The 25,008-nt window shown below is 52.8% G+C and overlaps 3 protein-coding genes across 7 annotated transcripts in view; 1 reads left to right on the forward strand and 2 right to left on the reverse strand.

The window, feature by feature from the left end:
* Positions 1-1,192: 1,192 nt before the first annotated feature.
* LOC102451277 (hydroxyacylglutathione hydrolase, mitochondrial) lies at positions 1,193-19,881 on the reverse strand. 3 transcript variants are annotated; one of them, XM_075899827.2, is made up of 9 exons: positions 19,678-19,881; positions 12,366-12,547; positions 10,921-10,985; positions 9,304-9,421; positions 7,907-8,015; positions 7,344-7,447; positions 6,580-6,681; positions 4,804-4,883; positions 1,193-3,899 (listed from the first exon to the last, which is right to left on the reverse strand). In XM_075899827.2, exons 2-9 carry the CDS (start codon positions 12,468-12,470, stop codon positions 3,800-3,802), a joined length of 783 nt encoding a protein of 260 aa, XP_075755942.1. In that variant the 5' UTR covers positions 12,471-12,547; positions 19,678-19,881; the 3' UTR covers positions 1,193-3,799. The 3 variants fall into 3 exon arrangements, with proteins under 3 accessions (XP_075755942.1, XP_075755941.1, XP_006129352.1); XM_075899826.2 differs by lacking the exon at positions 19,678-19,881 and adding an exon at positions 19,427-19,608; XM_006129290.4 differs by lacking the exon at positions 19,678-19,881 and adding an exon at positions 12,758-12,877.
* On the forward strand, positions 19,880-21,259 carry FAHD1 (FAH domain containing oxaloacetate decarboxylase 1). The gene has a single exon (XM_006129289.4). The coding sequence runs from the start codon at positions 20,024-20,026 to the stop codon at positions 20,699-20,701; it is 678 nt and encodes a 225-aa protein (XP_006129351.1). The 5' UTR covers positions 19,880-20,023; the 3' UTR covers positions 20,702-21,259.
* A 2,762-nt stretch (positions 21,260-24,021) lies between these two features.
* Positions 24,022-25,008, reverse strand: part of MEIOB (meiosis specific with OB-fold) — a 36,717-nt gene continuing 35,730 nt past the window's right edge. For all 3 annotated transcript variants that reach the window (XM_075899825.1, XM_075899824.1, XM_089769322.1), the window contains exon 15: positions 24,022-24,165. In XM_075899825.1, the coding sequence (XP_075755940.1) occupies positions 24,055-24,165 (111 nt within the window). In that variant the 3' untranslated portion in view covers positions 24,022-24,054. The remainder of the gene's footprint in view (positions 24,166-25,008) is intronic.

A 25,008-nucleotide genomic window follows, 5' to 3' on the forward strand; every position in this document is an offset into this window, starting at 1 on the left:
TTTGCTTACTGAATCGCCCTCCCCCCACTCGCGTTGCCAGCTTTCTCCAAGAGAGTAAGGTAGTTTGCGTGCTGCGCAGAACTTCCCTTTTCCCTCTGCCCCCAAAAGTTGTAATTAGGGCCATTGATTAACACCTGTTAATGCCTGGGATTAATGCAGGGAAGAATTATCAAAAAAAATCAACGGGTGTTAATCGCAGGCGTTCTTGGGGAGCCCGGGATTAGAGGGGTGGCACTCCCCCTTTGAAATGCCACCACATTAATTTTTTTTTAATCGCCCCATTAATCAGGATTACATTTTTTTTTACTCGCTTGGCAGCCCTAGTTGTAATGAAGGTTGTGCTCCCCAGCGAAATTAACGATGCCCCTCCCACTTCCCTCAGCCAGTTTGCTTCTTCCTTCTCCTCCCTCTCCCACCCCCAAAAAAATCATTTATCTCCCTGCAACAGTGCCCCGCTGTTGAAGGGAGGCAGGCTTCTGCCAACAGAATTGACACTTGGAAAGGCTCAAAGGTCAGCGGGTGGTTTGATTTCAGTTCCAAGCGGAACGCTGTTAAATAAGAGCCGACCTACTTTTGAAAACAAGGCAGCAGGCCCTGGCTCACGTTAAGAAACGTCAGCACTTTTGCCAGGTGCTTTGCTTATTCCTAATGCTTAAGCAGTAACATTTCATTTTTCATTCTCCCCGTTTTGCGTATTGCCACTGGTTGGGCTGCTTACAGAACAGAACATAAGAATGGCCGTACTGGGTCAGACCAAAGGTCCATCTAGCCCAGTATCCTGTCTGCCGACAGTGGCCAGCACCAGGTGCCCCAGAGAGGGTGGACCGAAGACAATGATCAAGCTATTTGTCTCCTGCCATCCCTCTCTAGCCTCTGACCCACAGGCAACAATGCAGTAACAATGGTCCGCGGGGGTTTTAAAATCCAAGACGTTTCGGTTTTAGAGGCAGTCGGGAAATCTTGGTTACTGCAGGAATGTAGACATTTATATTAAACTGGGGGGGGGGGGAGTGTAAGTCACGTCCCTTGAAAAATATTTTCATCCTGCCACATTGCTGAAGACCAAGCAAACGATTAACTCGAATTCAAGAGGAGACAAAGTCCGCGGGGCCTGGGTTACTTATCAGGCGATACACAGAAGAGGAGGGTCCAGATCCAGCAGAAGCACAAAATGACTCAGCATGACTGTGTATGAGCTGCGAGGCGTTTATTGAAAAACATCCATTGAGTTGGTCACGGGAGGAGCAGAAGAGACACAGGAGGAGAATGGAATTAGGAGCCCAGTCCGTGAAGACGCAGGTGTCAGCACGGTGCCAGCGTGTGCTGGGGAGACACAACTGTGCCTATAAGCTCCTCCCATCCCCACACCGTGCCACGAAGGCTGTTTGCACACGGTAGGCCTCAGACCCCGAGCGTAAAGACACAGCCCTTGCATGGCAACAGGTGTCAGAAGACAAAGTATTAATAGCAACTTGCATCTTTGCTGCATTTCAGCAGTAACCCCTGCAGAGCTCAGAATAGCTACTCTGGGAGTCGCACACTGGATAGGATTCGCCCTCCCAGTTGTGATCCGGTATCAAACCGTGGGCACGACTGCCAGGCTTATGGCTCTTTCAAAAAAAAAATAAAGGTGGAAGGGGGGGAGTGAAAAGTATTTATAGGGAGCCTTTCCCTGCAGGGGACTCAGAGCATTTTACAAGCCTACGCCCGTTGGGCCTAGCCCCGGGCGGGCAGGGTCGTAGCGTGCACAGTCTAACCCCGCAGAAACCCAGAGCTTATCGGAAGATCAATCAAAGGGCAGCGACTTTGGAAGAGTCGGGTGAGCCCAGCTCCAAGGTGCAGAGGAGGAAGCTGCTGAGGGTGACAATGAGCAATGGGATGAACAGGCGGCTTTTGGCCTGGACTTTAGGAGATGCCTTTTCCAGCCAGAGACCAAAACTAACCCTGCTTCCCAGCACGGGGGTAAGGGGGCACCGCAGCCATGCAAAACCTCCCACCAGCCCCACTCAGCTCTCCAGGCCGATCTGCTGCCGCAGAACCCTTGGGGCAGCAGTTCTGTGCCCTGGCAAAAATCCCACAGGGCCCTGGACCGGACACTTGCTTGGCCCCTAGAAAACCACTCTCCCGGGCTCCAGATAAACCTGCAGCCCCTGAGCCCCAGCTGGTAACCCTGCGCATGCCAGAGGCTTTTTCGGATTTGCAGGAGCTCTTCGAGGCCAGCGGTTCAGAGCGAGCTGGGAGAGCGGCTTTCACGCCACGTGAAAACAGCCAAGTTGTAGGACACAGAAACCCACGAGGGAGGGAAATCTGCCTTGGCTCACGACCTCGCCAGCAAGGGCTCCCCCGGAGAAGCAGGGGTTCCTTGCTGGCACTTGGCTTCCATCACATTATGCTCTGCTCACCGTGGGGAGGGAGGGGAGAGGAGAAGGGTTCGAAGAGGACAGGGGGCCGGGGAGGAAGGGCCCACGGCTGCAGTTTCAGGCGCAGGCTCTGCTCCCCTACATCGGCCCCCGGCTCACCCCAGGAAGGGCTCTTTCAGCCGCATGCGCAAGGAAAGGGAAGGTTACCGGACAGCGGCACGGGACGCGCCCCCTGCGTCTGCCTAAGAGCCAGGCGTCAGCACCGCTGAGCCACCGGGACGCGCTTTGGCTTCCTCCCATCGAGCTGGACTCCAACTGGAAGACAAGGCGCTTGCAGGAGCGCAGGGGTTAAAAGCAGGCACCTCGCGCTGCTGCTCCTCAGTAGCCAGACCCCGAGGGGCAGCCCCAGCTCGAAAACAGCTGGGAGCTGGATGGAGCTGGGTCGCCACCCGCACCAGAGTTCTCAGCTGTTCAGGTGGGAAGGGCCTGCCTGAGGCTAACTCCGTTACACTCCAGTTTATTCACCACACAGCACCAAGAAGCGCTCCTGCTCACACCATGGTCGGAAAGGGCCTATCGACTCCTTGTGGGACACGCGTTCAGTCCCTCGACCAGGGTTAGTGCCGGTTAGGGTCACACTGGTCTATCAGCAGAGTCCCGACCTAAGGCAAGGGGTTGTTACAGGCACTATACATAGTGTATTCGGAGGGAGGGGAAAGCGGGGTCCTACAAGCTGCTTTAAGCCATTAATACTCGCAGGGGACAAGCAACATCATAGCCCATCAGCCGGGAAAACATGCTGGCTTGAGAAATGTTGAAGGGGTACCGGTGGCAGGGAAAAAATTATAGCCTCTAATGCAAGTGTAGACAGTGATTTCTGCAATCAAATACCAAGCCAGTTGGGGCAGCAGATTACATGAATTAGACCCTTAATTGTTGGTGGCAAACAGAGCCTGAACTATGATGCATGTAGCAGATCTTCAAGTGACAGAATCAGCCAGGTTAGTTTCTTACGTGGCAAAAGGATTCTTCTTCAGACAGCTGCTCGGTTCGGTGCCTTCCACGCTTTGGTGTTTCAGTTGTAGAAGGCTCATGCCCCAATCCTTGGGTCTACATGCAGGAAGACCTCCCCAAAAGCTCGTTGAGTTTGGGCCTGGAGAGGACTGGGCCTCCAATCTGCTTTCCCCTCCCACCAGCCCCTGCTGAACATCTGTAAGGGTTCATGCAAAACCTCCCTGCATCAGGCAGCCAGGAATAAATATTTTTTAACATCTTATAAATATGCCATAGAACATCTCAACAAGAACAAAGTGCTTTTCCCCCCCACTTAAGACCATTAGAAAACCTAACAGTGAATGCATCACCACCACAACAGACAATGAAACTTCTAGTTCCTAACACAGGGTGAAACTGACGTGGAAGTGGTTCCGGTAAAGGTCTCAGTCCTTTGGTACCTTGAAATTATCCTTCTCTTTTCTGATGGCTCCCATCGTACGGATGGGATCGGTTTCCCCCGCATGCTGCTGGACCGTCTTCTCTCTAGCAGAAGAGAAAGAGACAAGCCAATAGCATTTCCCTACCATAAGATTTAAATTTTAAAGAGTAACCAGAAATATTAGCACTCAGACCGGAGAGCTGGCGTTCACAACTAGCTTAAGAATTTTTTAAAAGATGCAATCGGCAGCCGGAATCGATGGCAGGTGTTAAAACCAGCAAGCCGAGCGGGGATTCTTACCTCTCTGTATTCTAAAATTGCACAGGCACATGCCACTCAAAGAAAGCATCCTTGCCAGGGTCACAACTTTTAGAACCTGTCTTCACTGGGAAATAACTAAATTCGAAATAACTCCCGGAATAACAAAGTCGAACTAGCGTGTCCCCATTACGGGGGAGCCTCAAAATGAGTCCGAGGCAGGCTCCGTTACTGCGGACGTGCTACCTCGACTTAGAGCCACAGGAAGCACCGGGAATAATTACTTCGAATGACTCCGGGGAGTCGTTATTTCGAAATAGCAGCAGAGCGTCCAGATGACTGTGATTTTGGAATCAGCGTTATTCCCCGAGGAAAGCAGGAGAACGGATTTCAAAAGAAGCAACCCGGTAGTTCGAAAGAACGGGCTTGGTCGTGTGGAGGCTCCATGTATTATTTCGGAATCAGGCGGGTTATCGCGAAATAACTCCCTAGTTTAGAGTGGGGCTTAGGTTCAGCCAGCCGGCACCCCTTCGCTCTGCTGATTCACGTCTTCTCAAAAATGCCCAGTTATTTATCATGGCGAGGAGGTCGCAGAATAACAAACTCCACTGTTAGGGCAGGCGACTCCGGCTCAGCTGGACCGTGCCGATGAAAGAGCACAAGAAGCGTCGACTGTTGCTTCTCTTTAAGAGGTTGCGCCCTCCGCCCCTTCCCCCCAGAACCCAGGCCCAGCGGTGCGCACGCAGATACCTCACGCGCATGAAGGGGTTGTATGTGAACTCTTCCGCAATAGTCGATGGGATGGTGGGTTCGCCGCTGTCATATTTTGCCTGTAAAAGGGGAGAGGTTTCCTGTGAGGTCGGGTACAGACGTTAAAAGCAATGACCTTCAGTAAAGCATTGACCGTCCTAGTGTCTTCTCTGAGCCCTGGGCTACACTAGGGCTTGATTTCAAAATAAGCCCCCTTCCCCGCTCACAACTGAATTTATCAGCAGAATGTCCGCACCACCGTTTTGAAAGAACGGGCCACGGAATGTGAAAGCTGTACGCCTGCCTTTCATCGGGAGTCACTTCATTCCAACAGCGTTATTTCGAAATAGCAGCCGTGTGGACGCTGCGGTGCCGCTATTTCGAAATAACCACGCCCCAGAGTCAATCGAAGTCAGGACTCCCCAGTGCTTCCTGGGGCTCTCAGTCTGAGGTAGCGGGTCCACAGGAACGAAGCCTGCCTGGGACTCGTTTCGAGGCTTCCCCGTCGTGGGGACACGCTAAGCTCGAATGTGTTCAATCGGGAGTGACGTCGAATTTGCTAATTTCGAAATCGTGTCCTAGTGTAGACGCGGCTGGAGTGTTCTGAGGGCATGGGCCAGCCACAGGCCAGACTCCTCCGAGGAGAAACGGCGTAACCCTCCTCCAGACACCGACGGGCAGCATTCCACAGGAGCAAGACGCGGGCAGGCGCCGAGTGGCCCTGTTCCGGCCCAGTTTGTACCAGGACTAGCCCCTGGTAGTCCCACAGGGGAGGTGGGACGGGGAGAAGCTAAGGGAAGCCGAGTGCAGGGGTCGACATCTGAAGTGCCCCTTTGGCTTCGCTCTGCCCCATTCTCTCCACGTGCTTCGAGGGGAAGTCCCCTGGCTGTGGCCACCAGCAACGTTACGGCTGCGGCCCCTTTGGGGGAGGGGCCATGTGCAAGCTCCGCCCACCTGCCTTGCTACTGCCGCCAGCCCCGACTCTCTTCGCACTGTTGGGCTTACCCCTGGGATGCAACCGCCCTCAGCCTCATGATCCCTGTTACTGCCCTCTTCCCACTCCCCTCGACTTCTCTCAGCCTTCCTGCCCCTCCCACCAACCACACTCGGCTACACCCACCATCCCCGCAGTACTTCGACTGGGTGCACACTAGGGATGGAAGCAACTAGTCGACTATCTGATAAGCAGAAGCTTATAGGACGGTCGACTGGTCCCTCGACTAGTCGCTCCCCGCCCCTTACTGCCACTATTAGAAGCAGCGGAGGAGGGTGTGGGGGGAGAGAAGCAGGAGCCGATGCTGGGGGGGAGTTGGCTTAAAAGCTGTTTTGCGCCAATGCCGTATCCGCGGGGGGGAGGGGAGGGTAGCGGGGACCAGGCACGAGCCGGCAATCCCGGTCCTGGCTTGCATTGGGTACCCCCTGCTACGCTTCAGCCTTTTCAATGTATGGAGTCGGCAGGTGGGGTTCGATCCTGGGACCGGGGACTAGCCCGCTGATCGACTCGTCGATTCAACTACATTTAACATCCTTAGCGCACACGCTACCTCTGCCCCACATGGCCTCATTACGGTTGTGACCAGGGAGCCGAAGAAACCGACGGGCATCTTGTCCCACACACGACTAAGTTCTTTGAGGCAGGGGCTGCGTCGAGCCGTGTCCGTACAAGCTCCTAGCCCTTACAGGGCCTTGATCCACAAGAGGGCTCGGGGCCTACCCCACTATAAACAAAGAATTACAGCGATCCACTAAGTCTCATACCAGGAAGCACTCCCTTACCTTGGCCCAGGCTAGCTTTTGTTGGATGGCAGCGTTATTGGGTTCAACGTGACGGGCAAATTTGAGGTTGTTGATGGTGTATTCGTGACCACAGTAAACTCTCTAAGAGAAGGCAAACAAACAAAGTGAGTGCTTTCCATCGCAGGACCTCAAAGCACCATTCGGTACAGGCGCTACTTTAACGTCCAGGTGCCAGGCTACGACAGTCCTGCTGCAATTTCACATTTGAGTTTCTTCAGAACTCTTGGGTGAATACCACCCGGTGTTAGTGACTTACTAGTTTAACGTATCAATGGGGTCTAAAGCATCCCCCAAGGAGACCTCGGCCTTAGGACAGCTCCTCAGACACGCCTCAGCTAAAAAGAACAGCTCAGGTGTGGGAATCTCCCTCACATTCTCAGCTGTGAAGACCGATGCAAGGGATTCGTTTAGTTCCTCCGCAACGGCCTTGCCGTTCTCAAATGCTCCTTTAGCACCTTGGCCATCCAGTGGCCCCAGTGGCGGTAGCACCTTGGCCATCCAGTGGCCCCAATGGCGGTTGAACGGGCATCTTGCTTCTGATGGACTTAAACATGTTTGTGACACCCTTCTCCACAGAGCCCTGGCTTTTCTACATGCCAGACAGCCCCTGGACATCACCCTCAGGCATTCTGAAAGCTCACGCGACCATTTTGGGCAACCTGGTATCAGGAAGGTGGCTGCTTCTTCAGTCTGTAATAGATGGAGCTGGGTTAGGCTGCTGACGCGCCCGGAAAGCTAGGTACCGTTTCAGGGTCCAGGCGGCCTAAGACCTCGATCAGAGCTTTGTACATTTCTTCTGGGGTCCCTTCGAAGAACTTCCCACAGCCGGCCACGAACAGCGTGTCACCTGGGAGAGGGGACAGGACACGGTAGGACAGCCAGAGAAGACCCTAGATAGCACATGGCAGGAGATAATTCCCGACATGACATAAACCTCTATCATATCCTCCCTCCCTCCCAAGTCTCCTCCTTTCTAAGATGATAAGTCCCAGCCTGATTCATCTCTCCTCATAAGGCAGCCGTTCCAAACCCCTCATTTTTGTTGCCCTTTTCTGAACTTTTTCCCCAATGTTCCCATTGCTCTCCCTGGCAGTAAACAGCCCCGGGGAGCTGGTGACCCAACGAGCAGCCCAAATTCCGTGATGGAGCCTGGTCACATGTCACAAGAGACACGTGGCGCCCATGCTAAGAGAGCCACGAGTGTAACAGGAAAAGAACCAGAATCCGGATAATCAGGAGACGAGCAGAGGAAAGATCTGCATGAGCCGCACAGAGACAAGGCAAAAGAAGCCACCCAGCTCCTCACCTGTAAAGACAGCCGGGGGCTCCGAACTATTAGGCTTGGTCACGTAGTAACAGATGTGTCCAGACGTGTGACACGGCGTCGAGAGGCATTTCACATGAAGCGATCCCACCTGAGGGGAAGGCAAACAGACTGAAGTTGCCCGGGAGTTTAACTCGAGGGGTTTCTAGATGGAGGATGGCACAAAATTTGGCAGGCAAGTTCCCAAGCTGCAGAGTAAAGAGCGCAAGTCAGGTTGCCATGGAGTCCAGCAAGCGTTCAGCGAGGGCAGCTTGCGAGATAATCGAGCGCGTTACTTCAGCGGGTACAAAGGGGAACTTCATTTCCTTCCATTACACGCAGAGACTCTGGTTGGCAGTGAGCGAGGCCAAGCAAACAGATCGAGACACTTACAAAACCCAGGCAAGTTAGTCAAGTGTAAACAGCTACTGTCAAGTAGGGATGTAAAATTTCAATTATTTGGCTAATCGACTAGTCGATGCAATCTCCCAAGGCAAAAGCACTGCGGGGACCATGGGCCAACGGGGGGCTCAGGCAGTCCCCAGAGGACCCTGGGCTCCATGTGGCGCTGCCGCTTTGAAATGCCGCAGAGAGCCCGGTGTCAGCCTCCACGCAGTGTTTCAAAGCAGCGGTACTGCACGGAGCCTGGGGTCAGCTGGGGACTTGGGCTCCACATGGCGCTGCCACTTTGAAACGCCCCCTGTTCTGTCCCTCCCCTTCCGCCTGCACTTGCTGCCTCTTTCTGTTAAGAGGCAGCAAGGGGGGAGGGAAGCGACTAGTCACCTAGCCTATCGACTATCTGAGATGAATTGCTTATCAGGTGGTTGACTAGTTGACTTGTCCTTCACATCTCTACTGCCAAGAATGGGGAAAGCGAGCTATATACCTGGACACACACTCAACTGCCCACTCAGCAGGCTAGGTGGCAATGTTTCCTCTATCTTTTTTCATCCATGTGTGGAATAAATGTTATTAGGTGCAGACGTGCATCACCAGTAGAAACACACGCTGCCAGCTGTGGGCACTCGGCTAATCAGCTGGGCAGCATTTGCACCTGTCTTGGGTGGCCGCCCAAGCGCTCAGCTTACAGGGAACACTGCCACAGGGCTATTTACTGCACACATGGCTGACCGACAGCAGCTCATTTTTAAACGCGTGGTCTCCACCACCAGCACCTCACAATCCAATGCATTTACCCTCCCCGCCCTGCTGTGAGCCAGGACAGTGGTACGATCCCCCAGGGCAGATGCGAAACAAAGGCACAGTGACTTGCCCAAGGTCGCTAGGAGTCCGTGGCAGAGCAGGGAGCGGAGCATGGTATGAGCTCTGGACCCTGGAGGGGATGTCTACGTAGACAAGTCCGGCCAGTTCTTAGTGGGAGACACGTGTTTGCTTGTTACCTGGAAGGACGTCAAGTGCGACACTTTCTGCGTCAGGGCTCCCACGCGGTTGTCTCCCCCGTAGACTCTTAGCCCAGACTCCATCTTCACAAGCTTCTCGTTACCCCCAGCATGGTCCCTGAAAGGCCCAAAGGTCAGAGTCTGGGCGGCCACAAAATGCGCTTCTTACAACTCGGGCCTTCCTCCGGCTAGGCTGGAAGTATTACCCCGCAGAAGGGCTGGCTAGTTCCCAGGCTTTGAACGTGACCCCCTCCGGAGCAGTCAGCTGCTCTGCCCTGTCCCCTGCACGTCACCTCCTCGCGTAGCCTCGGGGAGGACACGAAGGCCACGAAGCTACTGAAGTGAAGTCCCAGCAAAGCTCCTGCTCCACTTCATCGCTCAGTTCGGTTTTGAGACTGGGGTGGGGAACCGACGGCCCGCGGGCCCCATCCAGCCCGCAGCTTGCCTTGACCTGGCCCACGAGCACCCCAGCCCGCTCCTGCCCCCTCCCGCCCACACCCTGCAATCCCAGCCTGCTCCTGCCCCCTCCCGCCCACACCCCGCAACCCCAACCCGCTCCTGCCCCCTCCCGCCCACACCCCGCAACCCCAGCCCGCTCCTCCCCCCTCCCTCCTGCCCACACCCCGCAACCCCAACCCGCTCCTGCCCCCTCCCGCCCACACCCCGCAACCCCAACCCGCTCCTGCCCCCTCCCGCCCACACCCCGCAACCCCAACCCGCTCCTGCCCCCTCCCGCCCACACCCCGCAACCCCAACCCGCTCCTGCCCCCTCCCGCCCACACCCCGCAACCCCAACCCGCTCCTGCCCCCTCCCGCCCACACCCCGCAACCCCAGCCCGCTCCTGCCCCCTCCCGCCCACACCCCGCAACCCCAGCCCGCTCCTGCCCCCTCCCGCCCACACCCCGCAACCCCAGCCCGCTCCTGCCCCCTCCCGCCCACACCCCGCAACCCCAACCCGCTCCCTCCCCAGCCAGCTCCTGCCCCCTCCCACCCACACCCCGCAACCCCAGCCCGCTCCTCCCCCTCCCTCCCACCCGCAACCCCAACCCGCTCCCTCCCCAGCCTGCTCCTGCCCCCTCCCGCCCACACCCCGCATCCCCAGCCTGCTCCTGCCCCCTCCCACACCCCCAGCCCGCTCCTGCCCCCTCCCTCCCAGACAGACCTCACACCCCCCAGCCCAGATCCCGCACCCCAAGCCGGCTCCTGCCCCTCCGTCCCACACAGAGTTAATCCAGCCCTGGGGAGTGAACCCTGAGCCTCAGCACCCCCCCTCGAGAGGAGTGTCATTTTTCCTTCTTCTCAGGTGGGGGCCAAGTCTGTGAGGATTGCGGGTTCTCCCCCCTCACTTGTGTGGCCCCCAACCCAAAACAAGGCTCCCCACCACCGTGTTAAGAGCAAGGGTGGGGCAACTTCTTCCGGGGGTGTTCCCACCGCACCCGGCTGATGGGAGGGGCAGGCGTTCACTGCCACGAAGCTGCAAGGCCCGTCTCGGGGTTGGCGGCCAAGCCGGGGGAGGCCCGAGGGCAGCCGGGCACTGACTTCGTGGGGTGTGGACGCCCCCTACCTCCGGAGGGGGTTCTACTCTAGGGGCGAGAGAGACCGTCGGAGAGAATTACCAGTGGTGGTGGGTGGTGAGGACCGTCGTCAGCTTCACGCCGTGTTTCCGGACCACCTCCACCACCTACAGACAGAGCGCCAGAGACATTGGATTTCACAGCACCCGGCTTGGGCCCCGCCTGACTACGCGGAGGGGCTTCCCTGCCTCTGCGAAGGCGCTCGGAGACGGGACTGCACCCCTCCTCGGGCCAGGCGCCCATCAGCTTTGCGGGGAACTACGCCCGAGTAAGGACTGCATTCCCCGAGGGGATCAGCACATCCGGCCAAGGTCCCGCCGCCAGCAAATACATGTTACACTAAAACTCCGGTGGTCCGGCATCCAATGCTCCGGCACTCCTGATGGCCCGGCACCATCGGGAACCCGGAAGTGCTCCGGGCAGCCGGACAATTGGAGCTGCTCTTGCGCCCGGCTTCCCCAATTCAGCCGCTGCTGAAACTGACCAGCGGCTGAATCAGGGAAGCCGGGGGCAGAGCAGCTGGGGCGCTGCCGGGTTGGTCCCCTAGCGCTGCCCCTCAGGGCTGCGGGACCAACCCGGCAGCACCCCAGCTCCTCTGCCACAGGCATCCCCGATTCAGCTGCTGCTGAAACTGACCAGCAGCGGCTGAATCGGGGATGCCTGGGGCAGAGCCAGACTATCGGAAGGGGGGGCTATGAGGGCTCTGGTGTGGCATCCCCCCTACCTCAGTCCAGACCCTTCATAGTCTCCCCTTCCGATAGTCTGTCATATCTGATAATCCAGCACCCCCTGGGTCCTAAAGGTGCCGGATTATCGGAAGTTTACTGTACTTCATAAGCAGCCAGGAAAGGCTCCATCCTGCACCTCGCCAATTGTGCGTACAGCAGAGTAAGAGTCAGGACTGGACGAGACCTCAGGAGAAATTGAGTCCAGCCCCCTGCCCAAAGCAGGACCAATCCCAACTAAATCAACCCAGCCAGGGCTTGGTCAAGCCGGGACTTAAAAACCTCTAGGGATGGAGATTCCACCCCCTCCCTAGGGAACCCAGCCCAGCGCTTCCCCACCCGCCTAGGGAAATAGTTTTTCCTAATATCCAACCTAGACCTCCCCCACTGCAACTTGAGCCCATTGCTCCTCATTCTGCTCCCACTGAGAACAGCCTCTCGCCAGCCTCTTTGGAACCCCCCTTCAGGGAGTTGAAGGCTGCTCTCAAATCCCCCTTCGCTCTTCTCTTCTGCAGACTAAATAAGCCCAAATCCCTCAGCCGCTCCTCGTTGGTCACGTGCTCCAGCCTAGTCACACCCCAACGGACGCAACTGAAGCACCCGGATCTCAGCCGCCACACCGACCCGCAGCCACGGCCTCGGCCCCTCACCAAGAGCCAGGCTCACGGCCAGCCACCTCCTGCATTGCCACGCGGGGCTCGCACAGGCGGCCCTGACCCAACCTGTATCCGCTCTCCCCAGGCCGAGCCCCGGGCGCGCTACCTTCTGGGGCTGCACGGGGTCGACGATGGCGGCCTCCTGGGTCTCCTCATCGATGAGGAGATACATGTAGTTGTCCGTGAGGGCTGGAAGCAGCTCCACCTTCATGTTGGCCTGCGTGACTACCGCGGACCGTCTCAGCTCAGCGTCGGCGTGGAGGAAGCCAGTCCCCGGCCGGGCTGTCCCTGGGGACACAGGACAAGGGAAAACAGGGTCAGTGCGGCAGGAGCGCGGGGAGATGCTGGGGCTCAACGCCACGGCTCTGAGGGGCCCACGAGAAGAGCAAGGCGTGGCTTCATGCTGCCTCCTGCTGGAGGAAGGCCCAGGGTCCAGGCAGGGCGAGGTCTCCCAGGGAGGATGCCACCTGCCCCACCCAGGAGCCCAACGGCAGCCACCTGGCGCAGGGCCCTGCTCTCCCCGGCAGCACCCAGGAGTCCCCCCTGGAGCGGGGACACGGGCCCGGCACGCCCTCGTCGGCGCGCGACGGGACCCAGGGGCGACGGCAAGGCAGGACCGGGCCCAACGGGAAACCCGGCAGAGGAGGAACCGAGCGGGTGGAGGAGAACCGATGGTTCCCGTAGCAACCGGGCTCCGGAGCCCTGAGCAAAGCCCACGGCACGGCAGAGCGGAGGCGAAATGAATCACTTGGCTCGTTCCGGAGCAGGGCTCGTCGCCAGCCCGTCCAGCGCCCGGGCCCTGAGGTCTCGGGGACACGTTCGGGCAGCAGCTGAGTGACCCCGGCTCTCAGAGAGCTGGAGAAAGGCCGTTTTAGAGGCTACGGGTGCTCAATTTGCAGGCCAGGACCCTTCTGGGGGTTAGGAGGTTATCACGTGAGGGGGGTCATGAGTCAGCCCCCCCCCAACCTCTGCCCAGTGTTTGTAATGGTATTAGATATATCAAAAGTGTTTAATTTCTTGGGGGAGGGGAGAGTCACTCTCAGAGGCTCGCCAGGCAAAAGGGACCCCAGACACCAAGTTTGAAACCACGGGCGTAGAGAGACCTTTGGCCAGAGGCGCCAGAGCAAGCGAGTCGGGCAAAGGGGGAGAGAGCGCAGCCTCCAGTAGAGCGCACGGGACGCCTGTCGGTACCCGAGTCACGCACCAGCCCGCCGCGGGAGGGAAGGTTCGGGTTCGCCGGCCGCAGCCCCCTCCTCCGAGGCAGCCAAAAAAGCTGCTCCGCTCTTTGCTTCGGGGGACGCGTTTCAGCTGATCCGCAAAGAGCCCAAAGATCCCTCGCTCCTTTGGGGAACTCGCGCCGGGCGAACAGGCTGGGCAAAAGGATCAGCCCTTTCAATGGGGGAGAGGAGCAAGAAACGGCTGCCCACTGGGCCTCCCGTTTCTAGCGCCTCCAGCCGCCGTCGCGTCCGTTTCTGGGCTCCTCTGGGTAGTTAAAGGGAGAGGGACCCCGAGACGCTCCATTCAGGAGGAAGAGATTGTAGCCTGAACATGGCACTCCGGGCACACCAGCTACCTGGGATGAAACACCCCATGGAGCCGGCCAGCACACGGGCCAATACAACAGTATTACAGGATCAAGACCAGGCCCCATTGCGATGGGTGGGGTGTGGAGACAGTTCAGGATGGATCCTGTCCCTAGGCAGGTACAATCAGTGGAGGGAAACTCGTGACCTACACCCTCCCCCCCCATGTCCTCTCCCCCACGTCTCTCGCACCCTGGGCGCTTTCGGAGCATCATCAATCTGCTGATTCACACTCCATCCCAGCTCCTGTCCCAAGCCACAAATCAGCTGCTTGCGGCAGTTCAAGCTCTGGGAGGGAGGGGGAGAGGCAGGGCTGGGGCAGATCTGTGGGGTGCCGAAAGCGAGAGGCGCGTGTGGGGTCGTGGGGGAGCGCAGGCTGCATGTGGCCTGCTGAGACGGAGAGCCGCTTATGCAGCCTGCTTCCTCATCTCGTGGACCCCTCGCTGCGACACGGCAGAGACCCAGAGAGGGCAAGGGACTCAGCTAAGGTCCCAGCCACTCAGCAGCAAAAAGTAGGAACCGAATCCAGCCTCCCCCACCACATGCCCAGTGCTGGCCTCTGCCTAAGGGACAACGTCACCCACAGCAAGAGAAGAGGAAAGAGCTGCAACGCTGGAAGGGTTCCAAAACTAGGCTTTGGGATGCACAATACACAGGTATCGCCCCGCAGACCCAGAGTTACAATCCCACCAGAGCTGTGAGCACTGAACATGTAAAATCACAGCCACACGCACAGGCCGTTGGAACCCCGGCAGCGCTCGCTCTAATTTTTTTCCACCCATGTGTGGAATACATTTTTATGTGCACTGGGGCATGTGCACCACCCTTTGAAACACACGCTGCTGGCTGCGGGTGCTCCGCTAATCAGCTGGGCGGCACTGGGATCTCTCCTGGGTAGCTGCCCTGCTTACAGGGAACACTGGCCCATCTGCTCCCAGGAACACTGAACATACATTTAGAAATACTTTAAACACTCAGCCCTAGAACTGCAGGAGGCATGAAGCCTTTGGAGCCCCAATGCACCTGTTGGAAGCTGAGGGAAACAGACTCCCCCCTCACCCCTTTATAGACAGCTCCAGAGATCAGTTCAACAATCGACCTCACCGCACTTGCTCCTCCGCTCAGGACCTTCCACCCACCCCCATTCTCCTTCCTCACCTAGTTTGGAAGCGTCCAAAAGGCAGAGTTTAAAACTATCAGAAAAGTTTTTCTTCACTCAGCGCACAGTCAACCTGTGGAACTCCTCGCCAGGGGATGTGGTGAAGGCTAGAACTTTAACAGGGCTCAAAAAAAGAGCTAGACAGATTCATGGAGGTTAGGTCCATCAATGGCTATTAGCCAGGATGGGTAGGAATGGTGTCCCTAGCCTGTTTGTCTGGAGAGGGGTGACAGGGGAGGGATCACTTGACAATTTCCCTGTTCTGATCACTCCCTCTGGGGAATCTGGCATTGGCCACTGTTGGCAGACAGGACATTGGGCTGGATGGACCTTTGATCTCACCCCGTATGGCCATTCTTAGAGGCTTGACAATGCAGGACCTCAGCAGAGACCAACAGCAGCGACAAGAGTAGACAAGGATGTGAAGCACCAAGGAGCAGTTCTACTGAGCCAGCGTCACTTGCTCACACGGGCCTCGTTCGGTAGGTCACGGCATCTCAAGAAGAGACAGTCCCCCACTCTAGCGTCCCAAAATCTGAAGCCAAGTCAAGTTCCTCCGGGCAACTGCTGACCCATTTAGCCCAACGTGACACACGCCCTGCTGACAGCAGCAGCTTTGCCTAAGCAGCGGAACCTGTTTCTATCCCAACCCCAAGCAGACTGTTCAGGCAGCCTTGCCAGCCGATCTCCAGTCGGCTTTTATCCTAAAGACACAGGCTGCGTTTAGACTGGCAAGTTTTTCCGCAAAATTTGCCAGCTGTCTACACTGGCCGCTTGAGTTTGTGCAAAAGCACTGACGTTCTACTGTCCGAAATCAGCACTTCTTGCGCAAATGCTTTGACATTCCCGTTCGGGCAAAAGCCCTTTTCTGGAAATCTTTTTGCGCAAGAGGGCCAGTGTAGACAGCTAAAAACTGTCTTGCACAAAAAAGCCCTGATGGCGAAAATGGCGACTGGGGCTTTCTTGCGCAAAACCGCGTCTAGATTAGCACGGACGCTTTTGCGCAAAAGCGTCCGTGCCAATCTAGACGCTCTTTTCCGCAAGTGCTTTTAATGGAAAAGCTTTTCCGTTAAAAGCATTTGCGGCAAATCATGCCAGTCTAGATGCAGCCTCAGCGTCTGGAGGTAGGGGTGGTGATTTTTGGATGTGGGCAGCTGGCGACGTTGCGCTTGCCAAGATGAAATGCCCTTCGCCTCCAATACAGCGTTTGCCCATGATTCTATCACAGGCATCAAGATGAACGAAAGAAAAAAATACCCTGAGTAGTCCGGCAGCACCGTAGAGACTAACAAATTACATATCGGATCACGGGCAAAACCCACTTCCTCAGATGAGTGCAGAAAAAAAAGAGAGAAACCTCCCACTGTATGATGGAAAAAGGAAGAGATGGGAGAAAAAGGTAACTGTCACTTGTAGTGCGGGTGCTAATGAGGCTAATTGAGTGGGCTGGGTCTCATACTTAGCTTTTGATGTCATTTGGGTGTTGAATATAATGGCCCATCGAGTTCATGTCTTTGATCAAGCCATGAGAGATGGTGTCAAATTTGCATACGAAGGCCAGTTCCACGCTCACTCTCTAGTTGGTTTCTGAAATTCCTTTGGAAGAAGACTGGCTACTTTTAAATCCACGAGTGAGTGCCCAGGCAGGTTAAAATGTTCCCCTGCAGGTTCGTGTGCTCCCATTGCTGAGATCTGATTTGTGGCTGTTTAACCTTTGTCATAGAGACTGCCCTGTTTGGCTAATAGGTCAACGGATGTGAAAGATTAACCAGTGACCCAGTTAACGGGTAATGTTCACTGGTTCTGGTTAACTGGCAACCAGTGGGGGCTGGGGCAGCCTCCCACCTGACGCAGGCAGGGGCTGCTCTCCTTTAATGTTTAACCCGTGAACTGATTAACCCAGATTTCGCATCCCGAGAATGAACTTTCCGCCTGATCTTGCTCCTGAGGAAGCCACTGGCTAGAACTGGCCCAGCGGGAGTGGAACCCTCTTGCCCATCCAGTAGCCTCATACGGGTTTCAGCCGTTCCATCCCCCTGGAACAGAACCCAGCTGTCTGGACGCCAGAGAGAACGGAGACACAGCAAAGGCGCCAAGCATGCTCCTTTGAGCTGTGCCGGCACGAGGCGCTGCTGTTTTGGTTTACTCCCACGACTCCCAACCCTACGTTTTCAGAGATTTGGCAATTTGCCGTTTTCCTGGAGTGCCGCAGGCACAGCTGGAACGAGAAAAGGCAAATCGAGGCAGCTTCTGAACATGCCTCAGACAGCTCAGCAATATCCATGTTTGAGAAGAGACTTTTTTTAAAAAAAGGCCTCGTAGTCTTAGACTGGGCTACAAAAGCGAGCCCTGTACAGTTAAACCTGCTGCGGAGCATCACTCTGTAACAAATCAGAATCTCTGCAGCCATCTCATTACTGATTACAGGAGGCAGACAGTTGTAGCTTATCCCTTTTGGCTTATTTTTCTAGCCCACCGAGCGTTCTTGGTTTTTCCTTCCACATCTGCCTTGTACTAAATTAGAGCTGAAAAATGAGTAAAGGAAGAGAGCGTGAAAGGCTATGTCTACACTGGCGCGATCTTGCGCCAGAAATATGCATATGAGGCTAAGCGTGGAATATCGTCAGCCTCATTGGCATATCTAATGAGCCGCCATTTCTGCAGAAGAGGCTCTTGTACCAGAAGGAGCTGTCTACACTGCCCTTTCTTGAGCAAGAAAAGCCTCTTGCGCAATGCCGCCACGCTGATTAATTTCAGGAATAACGGCAATGCGCAAGAGGGGTTCTGTGTTGAAGGGCATTTTGGCAGGTAGGAAATTGGTCATGTTATACAGAGTATGGATATTTGCTGGGTACTAAGAGAGAAGCAGAGTTTGATGCAAAATTTCTTTACGAGAGAGGTCACGAATCCATTCCTGCGACATTATTATGTTATTAGGGATCAGAAAGGAAATTTCTTTATATTCTGAATCCACTAATTGCCTGTGTTGGGTTCTAGATTCCCTATTTCTTCTCCATCAGGAATAGACCACAAGACCTACTGCTTACAGCAACTGAGATGCTAACGTTCTGGCTGTACCAACTGTACGGTCCTCAGAATTTCAATACGACTTATGCTCCTATTCGGGTTTCTCCCCCCACAGGGACCAATACAGCTCCCACAGAAGCTCCCAAAAAAATCTGGGAAGGGCCCATCACATCCATTCTGCATCTGTAAGAATGTAAGTTACCCCAACACGACTTGGTACTTCCATGTTCAAAGCACTGTACAAACATTAACGTCCTCGCAAACCAGGGATTCCCTAACGAGATCGTGATGCTGCTCTAAAACGGGGCACAATTTTCAAGTTTGACAGCAAATCTAGTCACTAAGTTAGGTTAGGGCCACTCCTACAACTGGATTCCTGTAAAATCCTCTGCTCCTTATTTCACTGGGATTGGGGTAACAACTTCACATTGAAATCAGAGCCTCAAAGTAGTCCGGTGGCTGCTTAAGTCAAACTTGGCTGCTGTTTCTAGCGTGACAAATAGGTCTGCACTCATAAACTCCAGTCATCTGAAGAAGTGGGCTGTGCCCACGAAAGCTCATGATACCATCTACATGTTGCCTTAGTCTATAAAGTGCTACCAGACCATTTGTTGTTTTTTTAAGTCCTATACTGGGCTATCCCCCGAAAGTTGCCCAATAAAACTAAGCATTGTGGCTGTGGGTTGTACAGATCAATAAAGCGCAGTTAGGACCCAGTTTTCCAGACCCATTCCCAGCCTATGTCCCGCAGGAAGGCCAGGAGGAGCAGACTACAGGCAGTCCCCGGGTTACATGGATCTGACTTACATCGGATCCCTACTTACAACCCCGCACTAGCTGCTTCCCCCCCCCAGCAGACCAGGGAGACGCAGAGCAGCTTTTCTCAGCAGACACCTCAGCTTGAGAATAAAGGCCTGAGGGAAGTGAGGTGTGGGAGAATAAAACTGAGCTCTGGAGAAATGTTTGGGTAGAGTTTCCCTTACAATATGTACCAGTTCCGACTTACATACAGATTCAACTTAAGAACAAACCTACAGTCCCTATCTTGTACGTAACCGGGGACTGACTGTACAAGCAAGGGCGAAGCGCTCCCTGCAGTCAGTGCGGGGGGCGGGTTGTAGGTTCCCCCATGGGACTAGCCCCAAGACGGCCCGGCGGGGAGCAAGGCGTCCAGGGCTCCGACCTGTAACCCCCTGGCGCACGTTTAGCCAGGAGAGGGGCTTCCCCTCCTGCAAGGTCATTTCCAGCCCAACCCCGGGGCGGTGCCAGGCTCAGCGCAGCCAGAGGGGGACGCGCCCGGCCCCAAAGCGAGAGGAGCGCAGCCCGGCCGCGGAGGGGGGTACTGGCGGCTCCCGCAGCAGGGGGCCCGCAGCAAGCGCCCCCCGGCCGCCGACCTACCCGCTCGGAAGGCACCAGCAGCTGCTCCCAGCACCGCGAGCGCGCCGCCGAGTCCCCGCCCGCCCCAGCGGCCCATGGTCCGGGCGGCGGCGGCGCGGCGGGCGGGTTACATAAGCGCCGCGCCGGGCTCTGTTTGGTCCAGCCCCGGCCGCGGCCCCGTTCGCTTTCCTCCCCGGCCCGCCGCCAGCCAATGGCGCGGCCGCTCGCCGGCCCGGCCCTCCCAGCTGGGCGGCCCGGCCCCTTGCACTCACCGCGCTGCGGGGCGGGCGTGGCGCCGCCGAATGCGCATCGCGGCGCAGCTGGATTTGCAGGGGGGGGCGGGGGACGCTGCCCCGCAGCTGGACTTGCAGGGGGGGGGACGGACGCTGCCCCGCAGCTGGACTTGCAGGGGGCGGGGGGTGTTACAGTCGCTGGCTGCAGAGGAAGCTTCACCCAGGAAAAGAAACGCCGGGGCGGGGCGCCGCGCTCCAGCCCCGCTCCGTGGCTCAGCTGCGAGCCAGGGGATTGGCGCAGAAGACACGTGTCGCCCCCGGCGTCCCGAGCTGTCAGAGCGCCGCTCCGCGCTGCTGCACTTCGCCCCCGGAGCTGGCCGCGCTCATGGCCTCGGCCAAGCCTTTGGGCAGGTTCTGGGAATGGGGCCGGAACATCATCTGCGTGGGGAGGAATTACGCCGAGCACGCCCAGGAGCTGAAGAACGCGCTCCCCAGCGAGCCCCTTTTTTTCCTGAAGCCTTCTTCGGCCTACGTCCGGGAAGGAGAGCCGATCCTCAAGCCCTATTACTGCAGCGACCTGCACCACGAGGTGGAGCTGGGAGTGGTGATCGGGAAGAAAACCCAGGCGGTCCCCCAGGAAGTTGCGATGGACCACGTGGCGGGTTATGCCCTGTGCTTGGACATGACCGCCCGGGATACCCAAGCTGAATGCAAGCAAAAGGGCCTCCCGTGGACTTTAGCCAAAGGCTTCAATACATCGTGCCCGGTCAGTGAGTTTGTGCCCAAGGAAAAGATACCAGACCCGCACAAGCTGCAGATCTGGCTCAAGGTCAATGGTGAGCTGAAGCAAGAAGGGGAAACCTCTTCTATGATCTTCTCCATTCCCTACATCATCAGCTATATCAGTGAAATAATCACACTGGAAGAAGGGGACCTGATTTTGACAGGGAGCCCCAAAGGTGTTTCAGCTGTGCAGGAGCACGATGAGATACAAGCAGGAATAAAGGGCATCCTCAGTATGCAGTTTAAGGTGGCCCAACAATCACGCCGCCGGTCTTGTTAAGAAAATCAGTCGTTTTCCAACTTCTTTTTGGAGGGAATGTTAATTTCGCTCTACAGGTGCCTTTTAAAATAGCTGGAGAATGAAGAACTACCCAGATGGCTGTGCAAGTCTGTGCCCCAATGGCCTAAAAGAATGTATTGTCAGCTCGCTTGGACACAATCGAGAATTAATTATACTGAGGTAGAAAACTGGTTTTGTAAGCTTTCTTTATAAAGGCCCGGATAAGGACTACCACTGCTCTGAAGGGCCAGCTTTTCACATAATTGAATGGCATTCAGCTCCAGCTAAAAATATGTATATATGAGAGAGCCACTCAAGCTGTCTGGTTAATAAAAGGCAGCAGCTTTAAGAAAGTACTGGTATGAGAGAAAGGAAATGGTAATGAAATGCTTCTAATAAAATTGGTTTACATTAAATGTTCTGTCATATCTTTGCCCTAAGCTTAAAACAAATTTATTGCATGAGGCACAGGATTTAAAATAAACATTGATTTTTTTTCCCCTAAGGCCTTTGGAAATGTGTCCATAAAATTAAAAGTGTTTAAGAAAATCAGCATTATCTTCGATGCTTTTTATTTTTTACTTTCCATTTCCTTTTTGTTGGAGCAAGGAGACATTATGGGCATATGAAATCTGGTCTTGTTAAATGAACATTTCACTGCAATATGCTGCACCACAGGTATATGTTCCATTATGTGACTGTCATTAAAAATAATTTTTTTCAAAGGAAGTTTAAAAATGAAGGAATAGCTGGCATACACAATATACAGTGTATTTACAAATGGGTTGATAATGTATCTATTTATCTAGGCATGGCCCACTAGCCTAGCATATAGAAATCAGTCAAGTAATCTTATTGCGCTTGTGTTCCTTGGTGGAGACCCTGACCATAAAAGGGTAAAAAGTGAAACTGAGGGTGTACAAAGTGCTATCAAATACACAAAAAGAACACATTGAAACCTTTTTGTCCTTCACTAGCTTCTTTCAGTTACAATAACCTTAGGTCACAATCCTGCAAAAATTAAACATGTGAATCTTAATAAGAATACTCATGCTTAAAGTTAAGCACATGCAGAAGGGAGCTCTAGTTGTTACTTCTGAAATTGCACCAGACACAACATTTTGAGACTGAAATATAATTTTCATGTACATAACTTAATGTTGCTGCCAATGCTATTGTGAAACAAGGATCTGAATTAACCTAGCAAAGTATCCTATTCCACAAAAAAATCTCTTGATACTCTCAACAGCGAAATCATAGTTTCTGCAAAAGGCCAACGTAGCGAGAACAAACTTCTGACTTTTACAGAAGTCTCAAGTCCCACTAACAGCTTTCCATTTAACACTGTACACAATGACCAAATTTCTGTTAGTTTATGGATAGCCTTCGGGTATTGGCGCTCCTTGTTACCAGATTCTTGAAAGTATCAAAATACAGCGAAAAGTATTATATTTTCCCAATGATGCTTTCCCAGATAAACAATTCCCTTTGTCACAGAAAGATTACAAGTTTATGAGTGGAGGGGAAAGATGGCCAGTGCACTCCTGAATCCAAGAAGAAGTAAGTCCATGGTCATTTTAAGATGTGATATGAACTATGAAAAAGTTTGAGATTCCTGGTGTAAAAAATCCCTTCTTGTCAAATACAGCTAAGCACAAATAAGTGAAACTAGAATAGGAGCCATGCATAACCACAAGGAGAGAGGATATGTGGACTTAGAAGCGGATCAGTAGCTGGTAAAGCTTTGTAGACAGACATTTTTTAAGTGTAAGTGTATTCAAATAGCATTTTTTTTACATCTGGGACATGCATATTGGGCTTTCTATGGTCTTCCCACACAGGCTTCCATTCTTGAAGTCTGGGAGAGCTGTTCATAGCATGCTCCGGGCTCTTTCTTCCCATACGTTATAGGATCCTCTCTCTATTACAAACAGAATTGTACAGAGGATCTGGTTGCAACACAGTTATCCTCTAATACGTTTAAATGGTTCAATTTTAAAGCAGTCAGCCATATTTGGAATCAACAGCTCATCTTATCAGTTTTGGATTGTGGCCCCTTCCACATTCATGTCAAGCTGACTAATTTCTGTGGGGGAAAATACTTTCATGGCATTCTGAGGGATTCAGTGGGCAAGCTCAATGCAGCGTCATTCTTAAGTAGTATGCTGGCCCTATGTAGAAAATGAGCTGGAGAGTATGATGGCCCTATGTAGAAAATGAGCTGGAGTGGGCAAGCTCAATGCAGCGTCATTCTTAAGTAGTATGCTGGCCCTATGTAGAAAATGAGCTAGAAAGTCTACATGACTCCATTATGGAGAAGCAGGAAACACAATGTCTATTCTGGTGTCTCTCAACCTTTCCAGACTAGTGTTCCCCTTTCAGGAGTCTGATTTGTCTTGTGTCCCCCAAACTTACACCTCACTTAAAAATGACTTGCTATCAGTAAAAACCAGACATCAAAAATACAGCACAATATTACTGAAAAAATGCGTTCTCATTTTTATCATATAATTATAAAATTAACTGAAATATAAATATTGTACTTACATTTCAGTGTACAGTTTATACAGTAATATAAGCAAGTAATTGTATGAAATTAGTTCATACTAATTTGCTAGTGCTTTTTATGTAGCCTATTGTAAAACTAGGAAACCATATAGATGAGTTGATGTACCTGGGGCTATGCAGAGATCTTCCAGGGGGTACAAGTACCCTTGGTTGAGAATCACTTGTCTACTATGCTTTGTGGTTTAGAATTACAAGGATTTTCCCTAAAAAGGAGTGATTATCCTCTTTGGCTAAAGAACACAGAACTTCAGTGAGCCAGCAGTCTCAGAGAATAATTTTTGGCTAGACAGAATTCTGTGATCTGCTACTCTCCCATGTTATACAAGATCACAGATTATATCTACTAAAATAAATCAAGAAATATATAGTTTTAGAATTTCCTTTCTGTGGGATATATTGTAATAAAAACATGTTTGCAGTTTAGATTAAATAACGGTTTTTATTCCTTTGATCAGTTTTCAAAATTTACTATAAACTGAATGAAAAATTGTTTCCCTCTCTACTTAAAGAGCTTAATTTACCAGAAAGTACATCTAAATGTCAGACAGATTTTTTCCTAAAATGAGCCCTAAACAAGCTTTTCTAAGTAGAATAACATAAAATAGAAAGATCGAGAAGATATAGACCTGTTTGTAAAGATCAGTAAGTAATAAACCTGTTTCTCTTTTACCAATTTAAATGCATTTAACAAATGGAAGTATTGCATTAAACTTTTTTATAATAATGTAGTTTCAATGAACTGCAAACTTTTAAAATCTTTCCAGCTGTTAAAAAGCCAAACAATGTTATTTTCTTCCTTTTCCTGACAAGCTCTGACTGGCCTCTACAGGATCTGCCAATTTGCACGAAAGCAAGTTCACTCTCAATCCGGTTCTCAAACTGGGCGAAAAAACCAACTGTAAAAATAAAAACGTGTATTTTTTCTGATAAATGTTTCAAAACTTATTCTTTCCAAATCTAAGTGAAACATATTGCTTATAATAAATATCAAAGTTAGTGCTTCCATTTTATGGGAACCAGAGTATATGTAGGTTAAGGAAAGGTATGTGTTATAAACTGTAAATTTAATGAACGTTAAAAGTTTTAAGTCTGATTACAGTAGTTCTATAACAGCCAATGTTATTTAAACAGGAAGTACTGTCCAGCTCACAATAAAGTGTATGATTTTAAAAAATCCAGGAATGTTCCATCAAAGGAGCAAATGTTTTAAATAATTCCCTTCTCCATCTGTGTGGGTCTGTAGCTATTCCCAAGACATGTAAAGACTAGATACTATTACATTTCCTTCCCCAAAGGCAAAACCAATATTTTTTTAAATTTTAATTTGCATAATTATATATGAAAGATAATATTTACACAATCCTAGATATTGTATGCACAGCCCCATGTGAATACAAAACTGTATCTGCATCTGCATCCGCAAAAAAGATGAATGGATGTGGATACCTATGGATTTAAAGCAAATATTTACAAATTTGCAGGGCTCTAAATAAAAAATTTGTATCCATATCTGCAAAAATTATCTGTGGATAGCCACATTCACATCCATGGATCTGCAGGACTCTAACTGTATGATATAATCAAACATGTAACTTGGTCCCTGATCCTACAAACATACATGTGCTTAAGTTTATGCAGGCGCAGTCCCAATTAAATCAGTGGTTCTAATATGTTTACAGTTAAGCACATGCATAATTCAAGACCAAGGTTCTACTCAGCAGTGGCTAGATCCTGCAGGC

The sequence above is a fragment of the Pelodiscus sinensis genome, chromosome 15, assembly GCF_052426305.1.
Source record: "Pelodiscus sinensis isolate ZL-2025 chromosome 15, ASM5242630v1, whole genome shotgun sequence".
NCBI lineage: Eukaryota > Metazoa > Chordata > Testudines > Trionychidae > Pelodiscus > Pelodiscus sinensis.

Excerpts from the sequence above, each read along its gene's own strand:
- LOC102451277 (XM_075899826.2), bottom strand. The coding sequence starts at position 19,502 with ATGGGCCGCTGGGGCGGGCGGGGACTCGGCGGCGCGCTCGCGGTGCTG. Across the intron at positions 9,422-10,920 it reads CTCACCACCCACCACCACTG|GGACCATGCTGGGGGTAACG; the intron begins GTAATTCTCTCC and ends TGGGCCTTTCAG. Across the intron at positions 7,448-7,906 it reads GCCCCCGGCTGTCTTTACAG|GTGACACGCTGTTCGTGGCC; the intron begins GTGAGGAGCTGG and ends CCCCTCTCCCAG.
- FAHD1 (XM_006129289.4), top strand. The coding sequence starts at position 20,024 with ATGGCCTCGGCCAAGCCTTTGGGCAGGTTCTGGGAATGGGGCCGGAAC.